At 39.7% G+C, this 16,063-nt stretch overlaps 1 protein-coding gene across 2 annotated transcripts in view; it reads right to left on the reverse strand.

The window, feature by feature from the left end:
* Positions 1-3,701: 3,701 nt before the first annotated feature.
* caln1 (calneuron 1) overlaps positions 3,702-16,063 on the reverse strand; it is a 65,221-nt gene continuing 52,859 nt past the window's right edge. For both annotated transcript variants that reach the window (XM_084950268.1, XM_084950267.1), the window contains exons 5-6: positions 15,261-15,417; positions 3,702-7,627 (exon numbers count right to left, since the gene is read on the reverse strand). In XM_084950268.1, coding sequence (XP_084806394.1) covers positions 7,500-7,627; positions 15,261-15,417 — 285 coding nt within the window. In that variant the 3' untranslated portion in view covers positions 3,702-7,499. The remainder of the gene's footprint in view (positions 7,628-15,260; positions 15,418-16,063) is intronic.

The following is a 16,063-nucleotide window of genomic DNA, read 5'->3' on the forward strand; positions in this document are numbered from 1 at the left end:
GTGTCCTTGAATCAGACACTGACCTCCTACTGCTTACTCTCGCTAAACTGCTCTGGATGAAGCATCAGCTTAAATGCTTAAGATGTAAATGAAACAGGAGGAGACTGCTGGGAGCACAAGGGCCTGTTTCTAGCAGAGAGGGGGAGAGAGTGAGGCGGCTCTGAGGGACAGAGCCTGCATGCTAACATAACACTGAATGCTGATCAGACTCTTAACGAAGAGACTGCTCATCGTTCTCTGGCGTGAAATAGGATTACCATATGTTGGTTAAAGTCCTGCTAAATGTAAGCCAGCAGTAAATAATAACAAGGACAAACTGATCAAATAAACTCGCTGCGTTACTAAGACAAGGTTGCATTTATGGGGATGGAAATTTGTATAATTTGTAGATTTTAGCATGTAAAAAAATGGAGCTATTTTTAAAGGATGACAAAAAATCTAGAAAATGAATTCATTGACATTATTGTATCATTGTTTGCATTGTTCTGACCAGCAGTGTCCTGCAGCTCCCTGTGAGCACTTAATGAAAGAGGTTGTGGTTTAATGTCAGAGCAGAGAACTCACAGTTGTCAAATATGATTTTGCTCTAATATGCACCATGTGGCGCTGTATGTTTTCTGTGATTGGAGGGTAGTGTCACTGCAGCTGTCACCCCAGCCTGCTCTCTGCTTCGGGATGAAGAGTTGTAAAAAGCAGCAGAGATACAGATGTAATTACTTGACAGAACAGCAACACTGTATGAAAATGTGACAATTTCACAAAACCCACTGCAGCAAGGGTAACAGATGATACAACACACAATACTGTGCACAACTCTTTAGGCACAGATGTTGGCAGCGAAGCATGGTGTAGCATCCCGCTGTTTTCGTTTTTGTTGTTTTGGGGGTTTTTTTTTGCAGAGAGCGTGTCAAAACTAGAGACTAGAACTACAATTAGATCTTTTATCATGCAAAATAATCAGATCGCTTAAGTTCATTCTGTAGCATGACAATGACCCCAAACAGAGCCAGAGTAATAGCTTCAGAACATGTACTGAATGTGCTTTATTAAAGGGTTTTATCAGACTGTGATTTACGTTTACTTCACCTTGTGTGTTCATTGTTGAGTAAAAGCTATTGATACCAATTATTTTTATACTATATCCTCACTTCACAGTGAGAACCAAAATCTGTTTCTTCTTTCTTTTGTACTAAACATGTCGTTCTCACACTCTGGAGCCATTCTGGTAACATCTCCAGGCACTTATTTGTCCAATTATTTTCAAGCTATATCTATATTAACTTTAATTTCAGTGATCATAAAAGTCATATACTAGAATAAAAACAGTTTTAAAGTTTTAGAATAGAATAAACCTTTATTACTGCACAGATGAGAAATTTGGGTGTTACCCAGCTCTTATGGCAAGGGGAATATAAAATATAAAATTGAAAAATTTATAAATTATAAAATTTGTTGACTTTGCACCAAAATAAGGTTCTATGGTTGTTTTTATCTTTCTATCTCCATCATTGCTTCATTGCTGTTGCCGAGTAGATTTCAGGGTGCTGTTAGCGCCGGTGTCCTTCTATTATAGTGATACTTAACAAGGCAGGAAATTATATTTTTATCCTACAAAATGAAATGAATGTATCTACTCTGCAGAAGTGTTTGTGAATTTCAACAGATCGATTAGCTTGCTGCATTATATGTATGAAGTGCATTTTTATCAGTTGCAGTTTCACCATCTCAGTGCCTAATGCTTCCCTCTTGTGGTGTCATGGTGGTTAGAAATAAATATGATATGTTATATGAAGTATATAATAAAAGCAAAGGCTTCACGTAAAGAGGGATTTGGACTGCTTTTAAGCAGGGTGACCTGCAGTGATTAACAGCCTCAACTGACACGTTCATGATGACTTTTGCTTTGTTCCCATTCCTCAGATCAATTTTCCCTTTATAAGGTTTGCTAAACCAGATGCTATATTTATGCTAAAAGTGTCCATAAAGAGTAAGGTCAGAAGGAGGAAAGGTAATACAGCAATGAAGAATAAAGGCAAAGTCAAAGACTGATTCCAGCTTTAAAAGGGGGATGGTTACATTTGTTTTTTTTGTACATAGATTTATATGAAAAAGATGATCTGATTTCTGGCAGCAAATGGCACATGCAAAAAAGCATTGGCAGGATAAATTCAGTTAAAGGGGAAAATCAGTGCAAAGGTACAGAAAAATACTTATATTAGTTTGGAAATCAACAAGCAAAGAAATCCAGATAGATGTGATTTTTCCCCATTCAATAGTACTTTTAATGTTCATAATTAAAAATGCTTTTGATTAATTTTGTCAGTAGGAGTAAAAGTTTAATGATTTTTTTTCTCAGTGTTACTGCTCCATTAATAACAAGTGTTTAATAATTAATAATAAGTGAATCCATTGTTTTACCCCAATGTTTCCACCAGTCCTTCCGTCCTCAGCCTCTCACCTAACCCTCATTTCCTCTTCAGGCCTTGTCTTTCAACCACACACACCCTCCATGTTAGTTTCTACTAACACCCTGATTGATCCATTATGAGTAAATAGATGAGTTTTCTGTTATTTTTTGTTACATTAGCATTTATAAAAGACTGAGGCGAAGACAGGGAACCAAAGCAATATGTAGAATGTACCAAAGATATGTAACAGTCATAAAAAAGCATTTTTGAAAATATCAATCACTACATTGTGTCACTGAATTTCAGGAAACTGAACAATTGGAGGACAAAACAAGAAGTGGCAAGCCTAAAATAAACTATCTACAGCATATTAACAATATCTGAAAGTCATGTCCTTAAGAAATAGCAGGAAAAATTGAGTTAAGACCCAACACAGGACCTGAAAGGTGCGTCTAGCCCTTCAGCTGATTCATCTACCGTTTGCTGAACCCTTGTCAGAAATTGTTAGAAGAAGAAGAAGCTATTCTTAAGGATGGGAAACTCTTGATTGATGGAATTTTGAATATAGAAAAGTAACAATGGATTTTAACCCACAATGTAATGCCATTTGGAAAGCATGTGATTGGCAAATGCATCATTTTTCAGGATAGCAATGATCCCCAAAACACTGTCAATACAGTAAAAGCATACCTGGATAGAAAAACATACAATAGAACAGCATCAGTCATGGCATGGCCTCCCCAGAGCCCGGACCTCAATATTACTGAAGCAGTGTAGGATCATTGTGACACGAGAATGGAACAAAAGGCGGACAACACCCAAAGACGAGCTCTGAATATCCTTCAAGAAGCCTGGAAAACTGTTCCTGTGGAAATGACAAGAAAACTAGAATTGAAGAATAACAGTTACAATGCCAAATATTGACTTTCAAGCTTGTTATATTGTTATAAACTCGATTTTACGTATATTTCCATTTATGTTTGCACATGTTCAAATAAATCATTGCCCCTGAGGCAACGAGGAATGGCTAAAGATTTCTGCCAGTACTCCATAACAAACATTAACTAAAAGTGTTTGATAAATGCATTCTATTTGCTTTTTAAAAAATCACAAAGTGAGAGATTTTTTTATTTTATTTAAATGAGCATTATGTTAATGTTTTAAATGTCATGGTATAGGATCAGATAGTAAATTATATTTTAAAATGTACAATCCCTTGAACACTTTGTCCTGATCTTGAACTAATAACTAGTGAGATCTTAAGTCTACTGCATAATAAGACAAACAGCACCATTTAGAAAATGTCTTTTTATTGCAAGTATTCTTAATGCTTTGATGTTTTGTACAGATTTTCATATTTACAGTGATAATTAGTATTCCTCTAATAAATAGTACAACTGAAAGTCATTCTCTAGTCTACATGTTTAAATACTGCACGTGCAAAGTATGTATAATATGTGCTTGTCCAATAGATATGCTGTCTTAGTAGCTATTTACAATGTTACATAAGAAACAAATGTGGGATCCAACCACCATGCTACTGAAGAGACACTGTGCGTTTCCCCTCCAAAACAAACCCTCCACTTCAGTGATGGAGTCATGCAATCATTCTACTGGGGTGAAGACAGTTTAATTACAGCATCACTGCAATAACAGCATCCATCAAAAAAAAAAAAAAAATAAAAATAAAATTTTAATTATTTTTAAATAAGAAATTCGTGATAAAACAGTTTTCCAATTAACCACTACATAACAGTAGTGTCTAGTTCTTATTTGGTAGGAAATGTCCACCAGTGCTGTAACGTTTTCAAAAATAATAGTAAAAGAAAAAAAGCATTTTGATGAAAAACGAAACCAGCGTGACCTACTGTACAAGTTTGTTTAGGCTGCTTTTGCAGCAGTGCTCTTTATGAAGTCTCCAGGGTGCGATAGTAATAAATCATCTGTGAATGAAACCTTTTACAGGTTTAAAATCACTTTGTCTGCCATAGGCAAGAAATCTGTTCCTATAAATACACCGTTTAAATATGTGTTCGCATTGCAAGTGCTGCTCTGCCAGAAGTGTAGGTAGAGCAAAGTCAACCTATACATTATACATAAAAATCCTCATATTTGAACATTCAATATCAATATATTTTCCACATATTGTGAATATAACGCTGAGTCCTGCCTGACAGCACATTCCCATGAGTGTGCAGAGAGGGAGAAACACGCAAACACCGTGACGAGACAAGACCACGGCCAGTGTGATGTTACTTCACCTCTAGATGGCACTATTGCACAAACCTACAACCTTCTGCATCGTTTCACTGGAATGGATGACAGGTACAGTGCAAAAACAATAACAGGAACAAACTGAGTCCGATATGATATACATATTTATGCCAAAAAAAATGCCCGTTTGATCTTGTGTTTCCATGTAGGAACAGGGAAAAATGTCTATATTGTGTTGTCTGGTTCACCTCTGCAGAGTTCTATGGCTTTGGCAGGAGGGTTGAGAGGAAACAGAAAGGGCCTTTACCGCCTGCGCCTGGCATGTTTGTGATGAAGCAGCCGCCTCTACTCCTGCTGAGCCTCCTCCCTGCACCTCTGAACCCGAGTGAGCAGAGAGCACCGACGGTCATGCACACACACAGATACTGTACACTTCAACAGACACTGGAGACATTTCAGACATGGGTTACAGTATTTACAGAAGACACTGACTTGATCGCATGCACTTGATAACAGGGGTGTTTCTGACCCCTGGAAGGGGGGGGGGTGTCAGTGCAGGAGTTCAGAGCTGTCCTCGGTGGGAGAGGAACCGTCAAATTATTCAGTGCTGTGAGAATGTTTGTACATTGCCTTAGAGAGTTTGTTTTGCCTCGGAATTATTTAAGAGTGGCACGATTTGACTTCTATCTCTGTAGTCATAAAATATATTCTTCATTATGGTGAGTACTTAAGTCAGTGAGTCAGTGACATGTTTTTCTTCCACACGAGTTAGGTTCTAGCCTTGAAGCTGCATTTAATGTGCACATGATTACGTTTTTCTTATTCTGTCTATTCTGCAGCCAAAGGGCTGCAACTTAAAACTGTTATTAGTATCAATTATTTTGCAGATTTTTTTCTTCAAGAGGTCAGAAGGTGTGATCTAAAACGGTCATGTCCAGGGAAATTTCTCAGGATCAAACAGATACAGAGAGCATTATGCATCTTTAAAGAACAGAAATAAAGATCTAGTTGTCTAAAATAAGAGTACGAGTGGACTCTTTTAGTTACTCTTGCTGTGAAAAGTAATTAAAATCAATAAGGATTTTTTAAAAATAGTTTATAAATCAGAAGATTTATAAATCAGCGGACTCTGTACAGTTTTGGTTCTGCAGATAATCCAGTCATGTGTGACTGGATTAAGATTAAAATAATGCAAGCTACTTTCAGCTGCTCCCTTAATCACAAGGTGTCACTGCAGCAGGTAGCTCTACATGTTCGATTTGTCAGTTTTTCCATAATGGATGCTCCTCCTGACGCGGCCCTGAAGGGACTCAAACCTCCTCCTGGGATCAAACCTGAAAGTTTTTGTTTAGAAGGCAAATAATGCATAAACCGCTACGCTGTGGAGCCACCCAGATTTAAGTTAATACAGCTGAAAAATCTAAGTGTACCTTGTTAATTTTGAAAAACCCTTTGATTTTAATAATATATACCACATTTATGATGATACTAAACTTTTAAATTTGGGTTTTAGAACTGCTCAGCAATTTTTCACAGCATTAAGAAATCTTTAAATTGATGTGGTGTGATTTAAAGGACAAGAAAAAAAAAACACCCAAAATTCAAATGAAAAAAATCCACCCTGAAACACTTTATCACTCTCTTGGTGGTGACTTGTCTTTGGTTGGTTGTATTCTTCCTAAACGAGTTATGACGACGATGCCACATGATGATGTCACAGATGTATTTCCAGATCATAAATTTTTTTGTTAAATAAGTATTTAAAACAGTGATATGTTAGGGTTAGGTAGCAGTCCCTTGTCATCAAAGAGTAGCAAAAGACATCGTGCTGGAACTCTGACATGAAGCCTGAATGCTTCAATGCCACAAGACATTTTACATTTAGATTAAAAAGCAAGATTCAAGTTTTCTCAGCTGGAAAAACATCTCGCCACTCTGATTCTACCATTATCCTCGCTATTTCCACCTACACATTATGACACAGTTGAATGCAATGGATTCACACCTGTATACCACACGCGCACACACACACACACACACACACACACACACACACAGTACCTAGAGCATTGGAGGGTGGATTTTTTTTCTGTAAATAGGACTTTTTCTTCGCACTCTGCACACTGTTCACCCAACAGTGTCCAGGAAGAGGAAAAAATAACATATTTCCCAATGTTCTGTGTTCTTTCAAAAAACAAGCCCAGAGTTACCATATAACATTTCAGATGCTTGACTGATTGGCTTCTAGGGCTGATGAACTGATGCCAGCACCTAGTAGCCCCCAGAGAGAGTAGTTAGATGGAGGGCTGGAGTATTATAACGTGAGAGAAGCTGTGGCCTGTACAGATCCTCCTGCTTCAGTGGTGGCAAGCTTTGCCATCATCTTTTCTCAGGAGCTCTAATAAGAGGGCAGACATTTCCTTCCTTCCTTTCTCTCCTGGGAGCCAGACTGCAGCCCTGATAGCTCGTGAGTCTTCTGGTGGGTGACAGATCAGCAGAAGTGCATCACTTTCGGCTGCCGGGAAAGCGAACAGCTCTTAACTCCTGCATCGTTGTCGGATTTTTTTATTTATTTTTTATTACACCAGGGAAACAGAGACAACAGTATGTTATGTGTAATGTCAGCCCTTGAGTGTCCCTGTCAGAGTAAAGGGGGAGGAGTCCTGCGCGACTCCTCATGCTGGCTTCATGGTTTTATTGGACGTCGGGTGGAGACGTGGCCCTCGTTCAAAAACACTAAAAACAATTTTAAAAACAGATTTCGTTGATTATTTCGAGCGTTACTCCTTGCAGTTCTTTTCCAATCAACAGGGACACGACCTCACCCACTGGCATGCACATGCAGGCTGGCTTGTTTCCAGCTCACAGTGGGCACAGCTACTCCATGCCATTCCTCAGCATCTGATTGGCTGCGATGAGCATGACACTGATGATGAATGCCATGGCAAAGGCGCAGATGAGGCTCTTCCTCACGCACGTCTGACGGTTCTTCTTTGAGGGGTGAACTGAAAGAGATGTGAGAAGCAGACAAACACAAATGAAGGACATAAATAAAAAATAAGCAGATTTAAATGATGGTACCACTTTTGCTTCTAATAAGACTGGATAAATCATTTATTGTGCCCAGACAACGATAATGAAGAAAAACAGAGGGCTCACTGACACGCATCAGACTTTCAATGGTTTATTTTGCTGTGAAGTGTTACTTTTTCAGCTCATTGGTCAACACTTCTCTCCCAGGAAAGATGAATGCCATTCAAAGCTGAATACTATTACAAAGTGCCCTAAGATGCTTAAAAATGTAAGTCTTGCTCTGTTGTCTTTTTTGTGGTTTGGTGTCGAGGATAAAAACTCAGCTTGGACCAAGAGCAAAGGATGGTCCCACATGGAAAGAGTCCGGATTATTAGAGGGCATATGTTGAATTCTGGGGCTTGGAGGAAAAAGATCTGAATATGAGCACACCCACGCAAAAGAAGTATTCAGGATATTGGCTTTTCCTTCTTTTTTCCTCCTCATCTTCCTCACTGGTCGCCTTGCCTCCGTTCCTTTCTTCCTCATTTCCTACCTCATTCCTTCCACTCCTGGTTTGCTACGTGTCCCTCCCTTTCTCACTTCCTTGTTTCTTAACCATCTTCATCTTCATCTTTTCCCCATATCCGTACCATCTTCATCGGCTAACAAACAAAAGATTTCCCGGCTCGACCCCAGAAGGACACACAAATCCTTTGTGGGTTGCATGAATATTTAATTTGGAAAAATCTGGCAAATCAAATATGTGGTGACTCCTGAATAAGAGAGCAGCCAATGGTAGCTTCTTCATCTCTCTCTCCATCCCTTCCTTCCTTCCTTTCTTCCGATCATCTTCCCTTCTTTGAAGCCTTTCTTCTTTAATTTTTTTTATGTCTTCGTCCATTACTTCCGAGTCTCTTTGTGAGCTTCCTTGTTTTTGTGCCCTCTCCCTTCCCTTCATTCCCATCTCTAGCATTAATTTCCTTCCTGTCTCCCCACCTTCCACATTTCCTTCCCAGCTTCCTCCGTTAACTTATAACTTATTAACAAACCTACTTCGAATTGGGTTCAGCACATAAATATAATTTATTGTGAAATGTTTTACTATAGCCGAGAACAAAAGAAATAACCCTGAGGTGTGATCTCCCATAGGCCATGACAAGGAGAATTATTGCTCTGGATCCCAGCTGAAAGAAGCAACAGAGAGGCCCACTAAGCCACAACTCAGCGGTCCAGACATCACAGCAACAGCCAAATTTCACAAAACAGAGCCCAATTAGTCTAGCGGCTTTAAAGTGATAGGAGAATCTTTAAGCTAAAGATTGGATTATTTAAATAAATAGCATGTATTCTAAGATTTTCTTTTAACTCTGTCAAACAGGCTCGCTGTACCTTGTTATATATCAACTCTTTTCCTGAAGCACCTTTAAATAACTCCTTTACATGAGATATTCAGATAAAACCAGCAGAAACGGGTCAGTAAAACCCAAAGAAAAGTACAGAACATGAACTGGAGGAGAAAAACTGATTTTTTTAAAAAAAGTATTTTTAATGATTTCACCTATTGTGCAGCTTATCAGAGGGGAGTTTCAGAGCTCGGAGGCTCAGACTGAAAAACCCACCCAGTCACCTTTAGTCAGGAACACCAGATTCATGGCTAATATAGTCTAATACATGCAAAAAAAAAAAAATCCTAATTACCTTCTCAAAGGAAATAATTTTCCTTTCTTTCTTTCATTTTAATTGAAACTGTCTGAAAGGTAGCGATTCGACTCTTGAGCCATTTGAGAGCTGCAGTTTGTACTGTTTTTTAACCGCATCACACTGAGAGGGGGTTTTAATATTTTGCCTACTCATTCACATAAACAGGAAGGAAGAGTACTATTGTATAATAATGAGCAGTGAGGGGTATAATGTGTTTGGGGGAGATTTCTGTATTTCATCGAAAAACCTCAAACTCAGGATTTTAAAATCTCGTCTCCATAAACCCTGAGTTTAGACTAAAGGACAGGATGCTGAACTGAAGGTCATGAAATGGGATTTCAAACTGACACACATTTTCACAACAGCAGGCCAGGTTCTTACTTCTGGCTCGATCAATTTCTTTCCCTGACCAGTTATTTAGCAGCTCGTCCTCCCTGCAGTGAGTGAAATGATTTTCCGGGCCACAGTAATTAGGGAGGCTGAGCCAAAGACCTGCAGACACACAGCACTATTCTTAACTTTCACACAAAGAAGTCATCAAAAATGCTTCTTGAGTGCTGCTCCAAAGAAAATGTGGAATGTAGGACAGAAAAGGCTGCGTCATTTTTGGCTGAGGTGGTTTCATTACTTGGCAATTTTGAGCTGAATAATTATTTTCCAGGCTTTCAAATTTATATAAAACTTGTCATTTTATCCACATCTTAGAACAAACCGAAATGCCAAGGTTACATAACTCAACACTGGGTGAGTAAAGAGTTTAAATGTGGTTTGCTCCTTGTACACAAACAATTTAGGGTAGTTTTCTAAGAACAAATCTTTTGGCTGCTTCTTTTGAGGAACAGCATGCTGACACCGACAGTTACTCACATTCACAGTGTCATCTGTTAGACATTTGTGTCACATAGATGGAAATTAAGGAGCTGGTAGAGAAATCACTCTCCGCTCAGTATTACCCTCCATAAACCTGTTTCCCTAAATCTTAATCTACTGCTGACACAACATGAAAGTCTTCATCTGTTACAAAACAGCGCTGCTGGCAGGTGAAGTGATCTTTAATTGTTTTGCAGTTTCAGTGGAGAAGTGTGGCATGAGTCTTCAGACAGCTAAATCTTCCTGTTCCCCATTTTTTCACGACTTCCACCATCTCTCTAAGCTACTATTTCTTAAAGGCATTTTGAACAGTGGAAATTTCAAGCTGGAAGTGCTTTTAAATCTTTTTCATAGCCTTCCCCGGCTTTGTAGTCATAAATTTGCTTTCTTTTAAGTTCTTCTTCTTCTTCTTCAGAGGAGCCTGTGATTGTTGAATGTTACCACAACGTCTGAAGGCAGTTTATCCCCAACCAGCTCCAAACAAGTCAATTAAATCTTATGGAGTTAATAGAGTTCAGGGATTTTACACATGTCACAATTTTTGTTAAATCAGTTTCGTTTAAAGTCTTGCTTAAACAAAATCTGCCCAATCTTTCACATACATCTCTGAGGATGAGCTAGCAGGGTGCAAATGGAAAGAACATGTGTTCAGCTGCTGGACTGAAGATGGGAGGAGAGTTGTGGTCTAGACAATCGTTCTAAGTCCAGTCAACTGAATCCAATGTCAGCCTCATAAAACACCTCTGCAGCCGCCCAGCCTAATGATACAACTGCCAAATATCCACAGAGGACTTTCTCCGGGCCACTGTGGTCTCAAGGTAATAAAGTGCTCGGTGGCTTAGTGGCTGCTGACTAATGCATTCATCCTTCTGTCCTTATCCAGCGGGGTAACTTTAGCTGACAACCATATGTGTTGGTTTAATTTATGACACTTCCACTTGTTACTGTTGTGATGCTGATTTCCAAACTGCTATTAAAAGACAATCAAAGAGCATTTGCAGACTATGATGCAGTGATTCTGTACAGGGAGTGCAGAATTATTAGGCAAATGAGTATTTTGTCCACATCATCCTCTTCATGCATGTTGTCTTACTCCAAGCTGTATAGGCTCGAAAGCCTACTACCAATTAAGCATATTAGGTGATGTGCATCCCTGTAATGAGAAGGGGTGTGGTCTAATGACATCAACACCCTATATCAGGTGTGCATAATTATTAGGCAACGTCCTTTCCTTTGGCAAAATGGGTCAAAAGAAGGACTTGACAGGCTCAGAAAAGTCAAAAATAGTGAGATATCTTGCAGAGGGATGCAGCAGTCTCAAAATTGCGAAGCTTCTGAAGCGTGATCATCGACCAATCAAGCGTTTCATTCAAAATAGTCAACAGGGTCGCAAGAAGCGTGTGGAAAAACCAAGGCGCAAAATAACTGCCCATGAACTGAGAAAAGTCAAGCGTGCAGCTGCCAAGATGCCACTTGCCACCAGTTTGGCCATATTTCAGAGCTGCAACATCACTGGAGTGCCCAAAAGCACAAGGTGTGCAATACTCAGAGACATGGCCAAGGTAAGAAAGGCTGAAAGACGACCACCACTGAACAAGACACACAAGCTGAAACGTCAAGACTGGGCTAAGAAATATCTCAAGACTGATTTTTCTAAGGTTTTATGGACTGATGAAATGAGAGTGAGTCTTGATGGGCCAGATGGATGGGCCCGTGGCTGGATTGGTAAAGGGCAGAGAGCTCCAGTCCGACTCAGACGCCAGCAAGGTGGAGGTGGAGTACTGGTTTGGGCTGGTATCATCAAAGATGAGCTTGTGGGGCCTTGTCGGGTTGAGGATGGAGTCAAGCTCAACTCCCAGTCCTACTGCCAGTTTCTGGAAGACACCTTCTTCAAGCAGTGGTACAGGAAGAAGTCTGCATCCTTCAAGAAAAACATGATTTTCATGCAGGATAATGCTCCATCACACGCATCCAAGTACTCCACAGCGTGGCTGGCAAGAAAGGGTATAAAAGAAGAAAAACTAATGACATGGCCTCCTTGTTCACCTGATCTGAACCCCATTGAGAACCTGTGGTCCATCATCAAATGTGAGATTTACAAGGAGGGAAAACAGTACACCTCTCTGAACAGTGTCTGGGAGGCTGTGGTTGCTGCTGCACGCAATGTTGATGGTGAACAGATCAAAACACTGACAGAATCCATGGATGGCAGGCTTTTGAGTGTCCTTGCAAAGAAAGGTGGCTATATTGGTCGCTGATTTGTTTTTGTTTTGTTTTTGAATGTCAGAAATGTATATTTGTGAATGTGGAGATGTTATATTGGTTTCACTGGTGAAAATAAATAATAGAAATGGGTATATATTTGTTTTTTGTTAAGTTGCCTAATAATTCTGCACAGTAATAGTCACCTGCACACACAGATATCCCCCTAAAATAGCTCAAACTAAAAACAAACTAAAAACTACTTCCAAAAACATTCAGCTTTGCTATTAATGAGTTTTTTGGGTTCATTGAGAACATGGTTGTTGTTCAATAATAAAATTATTCCTCAAAAATACAACTTGCCTAATAATTCTGCACTCCCTGTATTTGTTTGTATTTGTTCAGCTACTAGCAACATTTCTTCTTGTTCAGTACTGAGAAGAGTCACAATACATTGACTCCTGCAGAAAAGTAAATGTGTGCTTGACTGCTTGTAAACACCATGCATTTTTAATTAAGAAGGTTTAAGGGACCCCTCAAAGCGCTTTACAATACCACTATTCATTCACTCTCACATTCACACACTGGTGAAGGCAAGCTACAGTTGTAGCCACAGCTGCCCTGGGGCAGACTGACAGAGGCGAGGCTGCCATATGGCGCCATCGGCCCCTCTGGTCATCACCAGTAGGCGGTAGGTGAAGTGTCTTGCCCAAGGACACAACGACCGAGACTGTCCGAGCCGGGGCTCGAACCGGCAACCTTCCGATTACAAGACAAACTCCCAACTCTTGAGCCACGATCGCCCTAAAGCCTTTAGCAGAATCTGTGGTGCAAAATTGTGATAAATGCATTAAAAAAGGAAAGCGAGTTAAAAGAGAGTTTTGAGGGCTAAACTGGGAATTGCTGCGTAATTTAGTTGCTTTTTAGTTGAACCTGTTAAATATGTTCCAGGGGGATTTTTCTTTTATGCTGAAAGCAGCAACAACAACACTGATATTTTGAAAAAGTCAGCAATCACACCTTACATAACGCAAGTGCACAAACTAACCAGCCTATGCAATATAGAGATTCAATCTATATGCCCTTAAATCTCCACACCTGTGAGGCAGCTGTGACATTCATGGATCACAGTTGATTTCCACACTTGCAAGTGGCACTCTGTGGATGGCTGCTGCAGCTCCAGCATGTTTCTCCGCACTTTATGCTATTGGTGCAATTTGTTCAGCAATGAATCAGCGTCTGGTGAACTTCTATGGATCAGTGGTTACATTTTTTTCCAGTTGTTTTTCAGCCTCCCACCATATTGATCCAGTACGAGGAAAAGCCAGAGGGAAATCAACTGCCTCTTGTGCTACCTCATATATCAGAAAGCTGAAGTAATAAGCACAAGTGTAGCATGATGAATCGTATTCAGTATGAATCACACCATGACTTGATGTATCGATTTCTCCATGACTGAGCACTTTTTTGGTGTCCCTGTGTGGCAGGTGGTACTTGAAGACCTTGGGCTCAATAGATTCTGCAGTGGGCAGCCTTAATCATAAACCTAGTAGGGTCATCATGTTGTCATCACTCTACACCAGTTTTAAGAGCTTGATAAAGTGCTTGTGCAATCTTTGTCCATTCTCAGTGACACCAGTGTTGGCCTAGTAAATCCCTTTTTTATTCACAGGCATGTGTGTTTGTGAGAGACATTAAAGTCTCTTTTGCTTCTGAGAGTCATTTTGGTCCACAGAAGAAATATAAACGGCCGTGGCTAGAAAGACAAATCTCAACGCATTGGAATTTCATTCACACAGTATTAACCAAAGAGACTGATAAGCACAGACTCACTGCATAACGAAACAGGCTGGGACGCTGCTTTAGGACATGTAGGAGCTGCTGGTGTTATGACTCAGATTTCTGTGCTTCTAAAAGTCATGTTACTGGTGTTGAAACACAATAGATGCCATTTTTTAATCTGCTTTCAAAACATATATGAAATCAATTAATTTGCACATGCTAAAATGTAACAATGTAACAAAGCTGACACATGATTTTAGGTGAGAAACTGGGGAAAAAATTCCAAAGTATAACTTTTTATGTGCAGTTTTGAAGAGGCTGAAGCTTTTTTAAGTGGGGAGCAGAAGATAAATACATTCTAATAACAAAGTTTGCTTGAACATATCTCTCGCTTGCAGAGCATCTGTTCAGTTACAGCCAAACAGATGATTATTAACACGATCCCCCCCACATACATGCTCAGAACTGCCTGGCCTGAATGCCGAGTGCTGTGACAAAATACTGCCAAGTTTCATTTCATTTCAAACTGCAAATGTTTTATGCAAATTGAGTCACTTTGTGGTCTGTTTAGAATGTATTTCTCTCAGCACCCAAAGCAGAGATGACTGAAAGGGATGATTCATCAAATCTGACTCCAAACCTGGCATTTAAAAAACATTTTAAATGGTTTTGAAAGAAACAATTGCATTTCCTGTTTTTATGATAAGAGTGAAAGTCTTATAATACGCTCTGCTGCTCTGATATCCATGAATCTTGGATGGATCTTGGATAGTTCTGCAGAGTGAATTCATGTATATTTCATCTGTGCCGCTTCTAAACAGGTGACCAGCTGACACCAGTTCCCACGAAAGCCCCCAAATTAATAAATCAGCAGGTGTGCTGTGACTGTGTTGGCTTTAGATCTCGATGAGACAGCTCAAATTCTTCCTGACAGTATGGATTACTTTCTCTGTCTCTACCTACACACGACTAGCCCAACACACACACACACACACACACACCGGCATATATATATATATCTATATATCTTCATGCCTATGTGCAAAGCCAGCTCAGGGAATTCAGCTCACCTCCCTCAAACTCTGTCTGACAGTTGCCAGAGTTTTCCTTTAGGCTTTCTTCCTCATTGATGATGATGTTCTCAATGTCCTTCATGGTGAGGTGGTCACGGAAGGCGCAGAACAGGATGTGTTTCAGCTCCTCCAGGGTGATTCTCTGCATGTCGAACTGAGGGAGAAAGAGATGAGGAGGAGATTTTTAAAAAGAAAGAGACCATTTTCCCTTCACATAAATAAGCTTGCCGTACGTGCCTGGCAGGGTAGTGCGTGACACAATCCTTCCACTAGGAGTTCCACTAGACTGCAAACCTCAATAAAACATTACAAATACAGTCTCAATCGCCCTAAGCTGTGGAGTAAAAAAAAAAAAAAAATCTGAGTAGATTTTTGCTTCGGGCGACTTACAATAAGTGATGTTCCCTGTAAGAAAGGACAAAAAGTTCAAATGAATAAATCACTCTTCATGTTCCAGTACGTCCCTGTACATCTTACAGATGTCACTCCTGTACATTTACTTTAATCAGAGCATTGCGTAACGCTGATGCATTGATTAAATTGAATGAGGTAGAGTTATGTTCAAAGAGTGGCTGATTTATGGTTCTGTTTGAGTGTTTACAGACACACCCACTTTTAAACCAGAGGTGTCTGAAGGTCAGATCAAGAAGATCTTGCTGGCGAGCGATGCTTTGCTGGAAAGCAGCGCTTTACTTAGGAGCAGTAGGATAATTTAATTTACTTTTTATTCTGCAACAAGAAAAGCTTCAGAGCCGGACTATGATACAAACCTGACTCATAATGAAATCACAAAGAGCAGT

The sequence above is a fragment of the Perissodus microlepis genome, chromosome 14 (genome assembly GCF_051167445.1).
Source record: "Perissodus microlepis isolate ML-2025 ecotype Zambia chromosome 14, ASM5116744v1, whole genome shotgun sequence".
NCBI classification, from domain to species: domain Eukaryota; kingdom Metazoa; phylum Chordata; class Actinopteri; order Cichliformes; family Cichlidae; genus Perissodus; species Perissodus microlepis.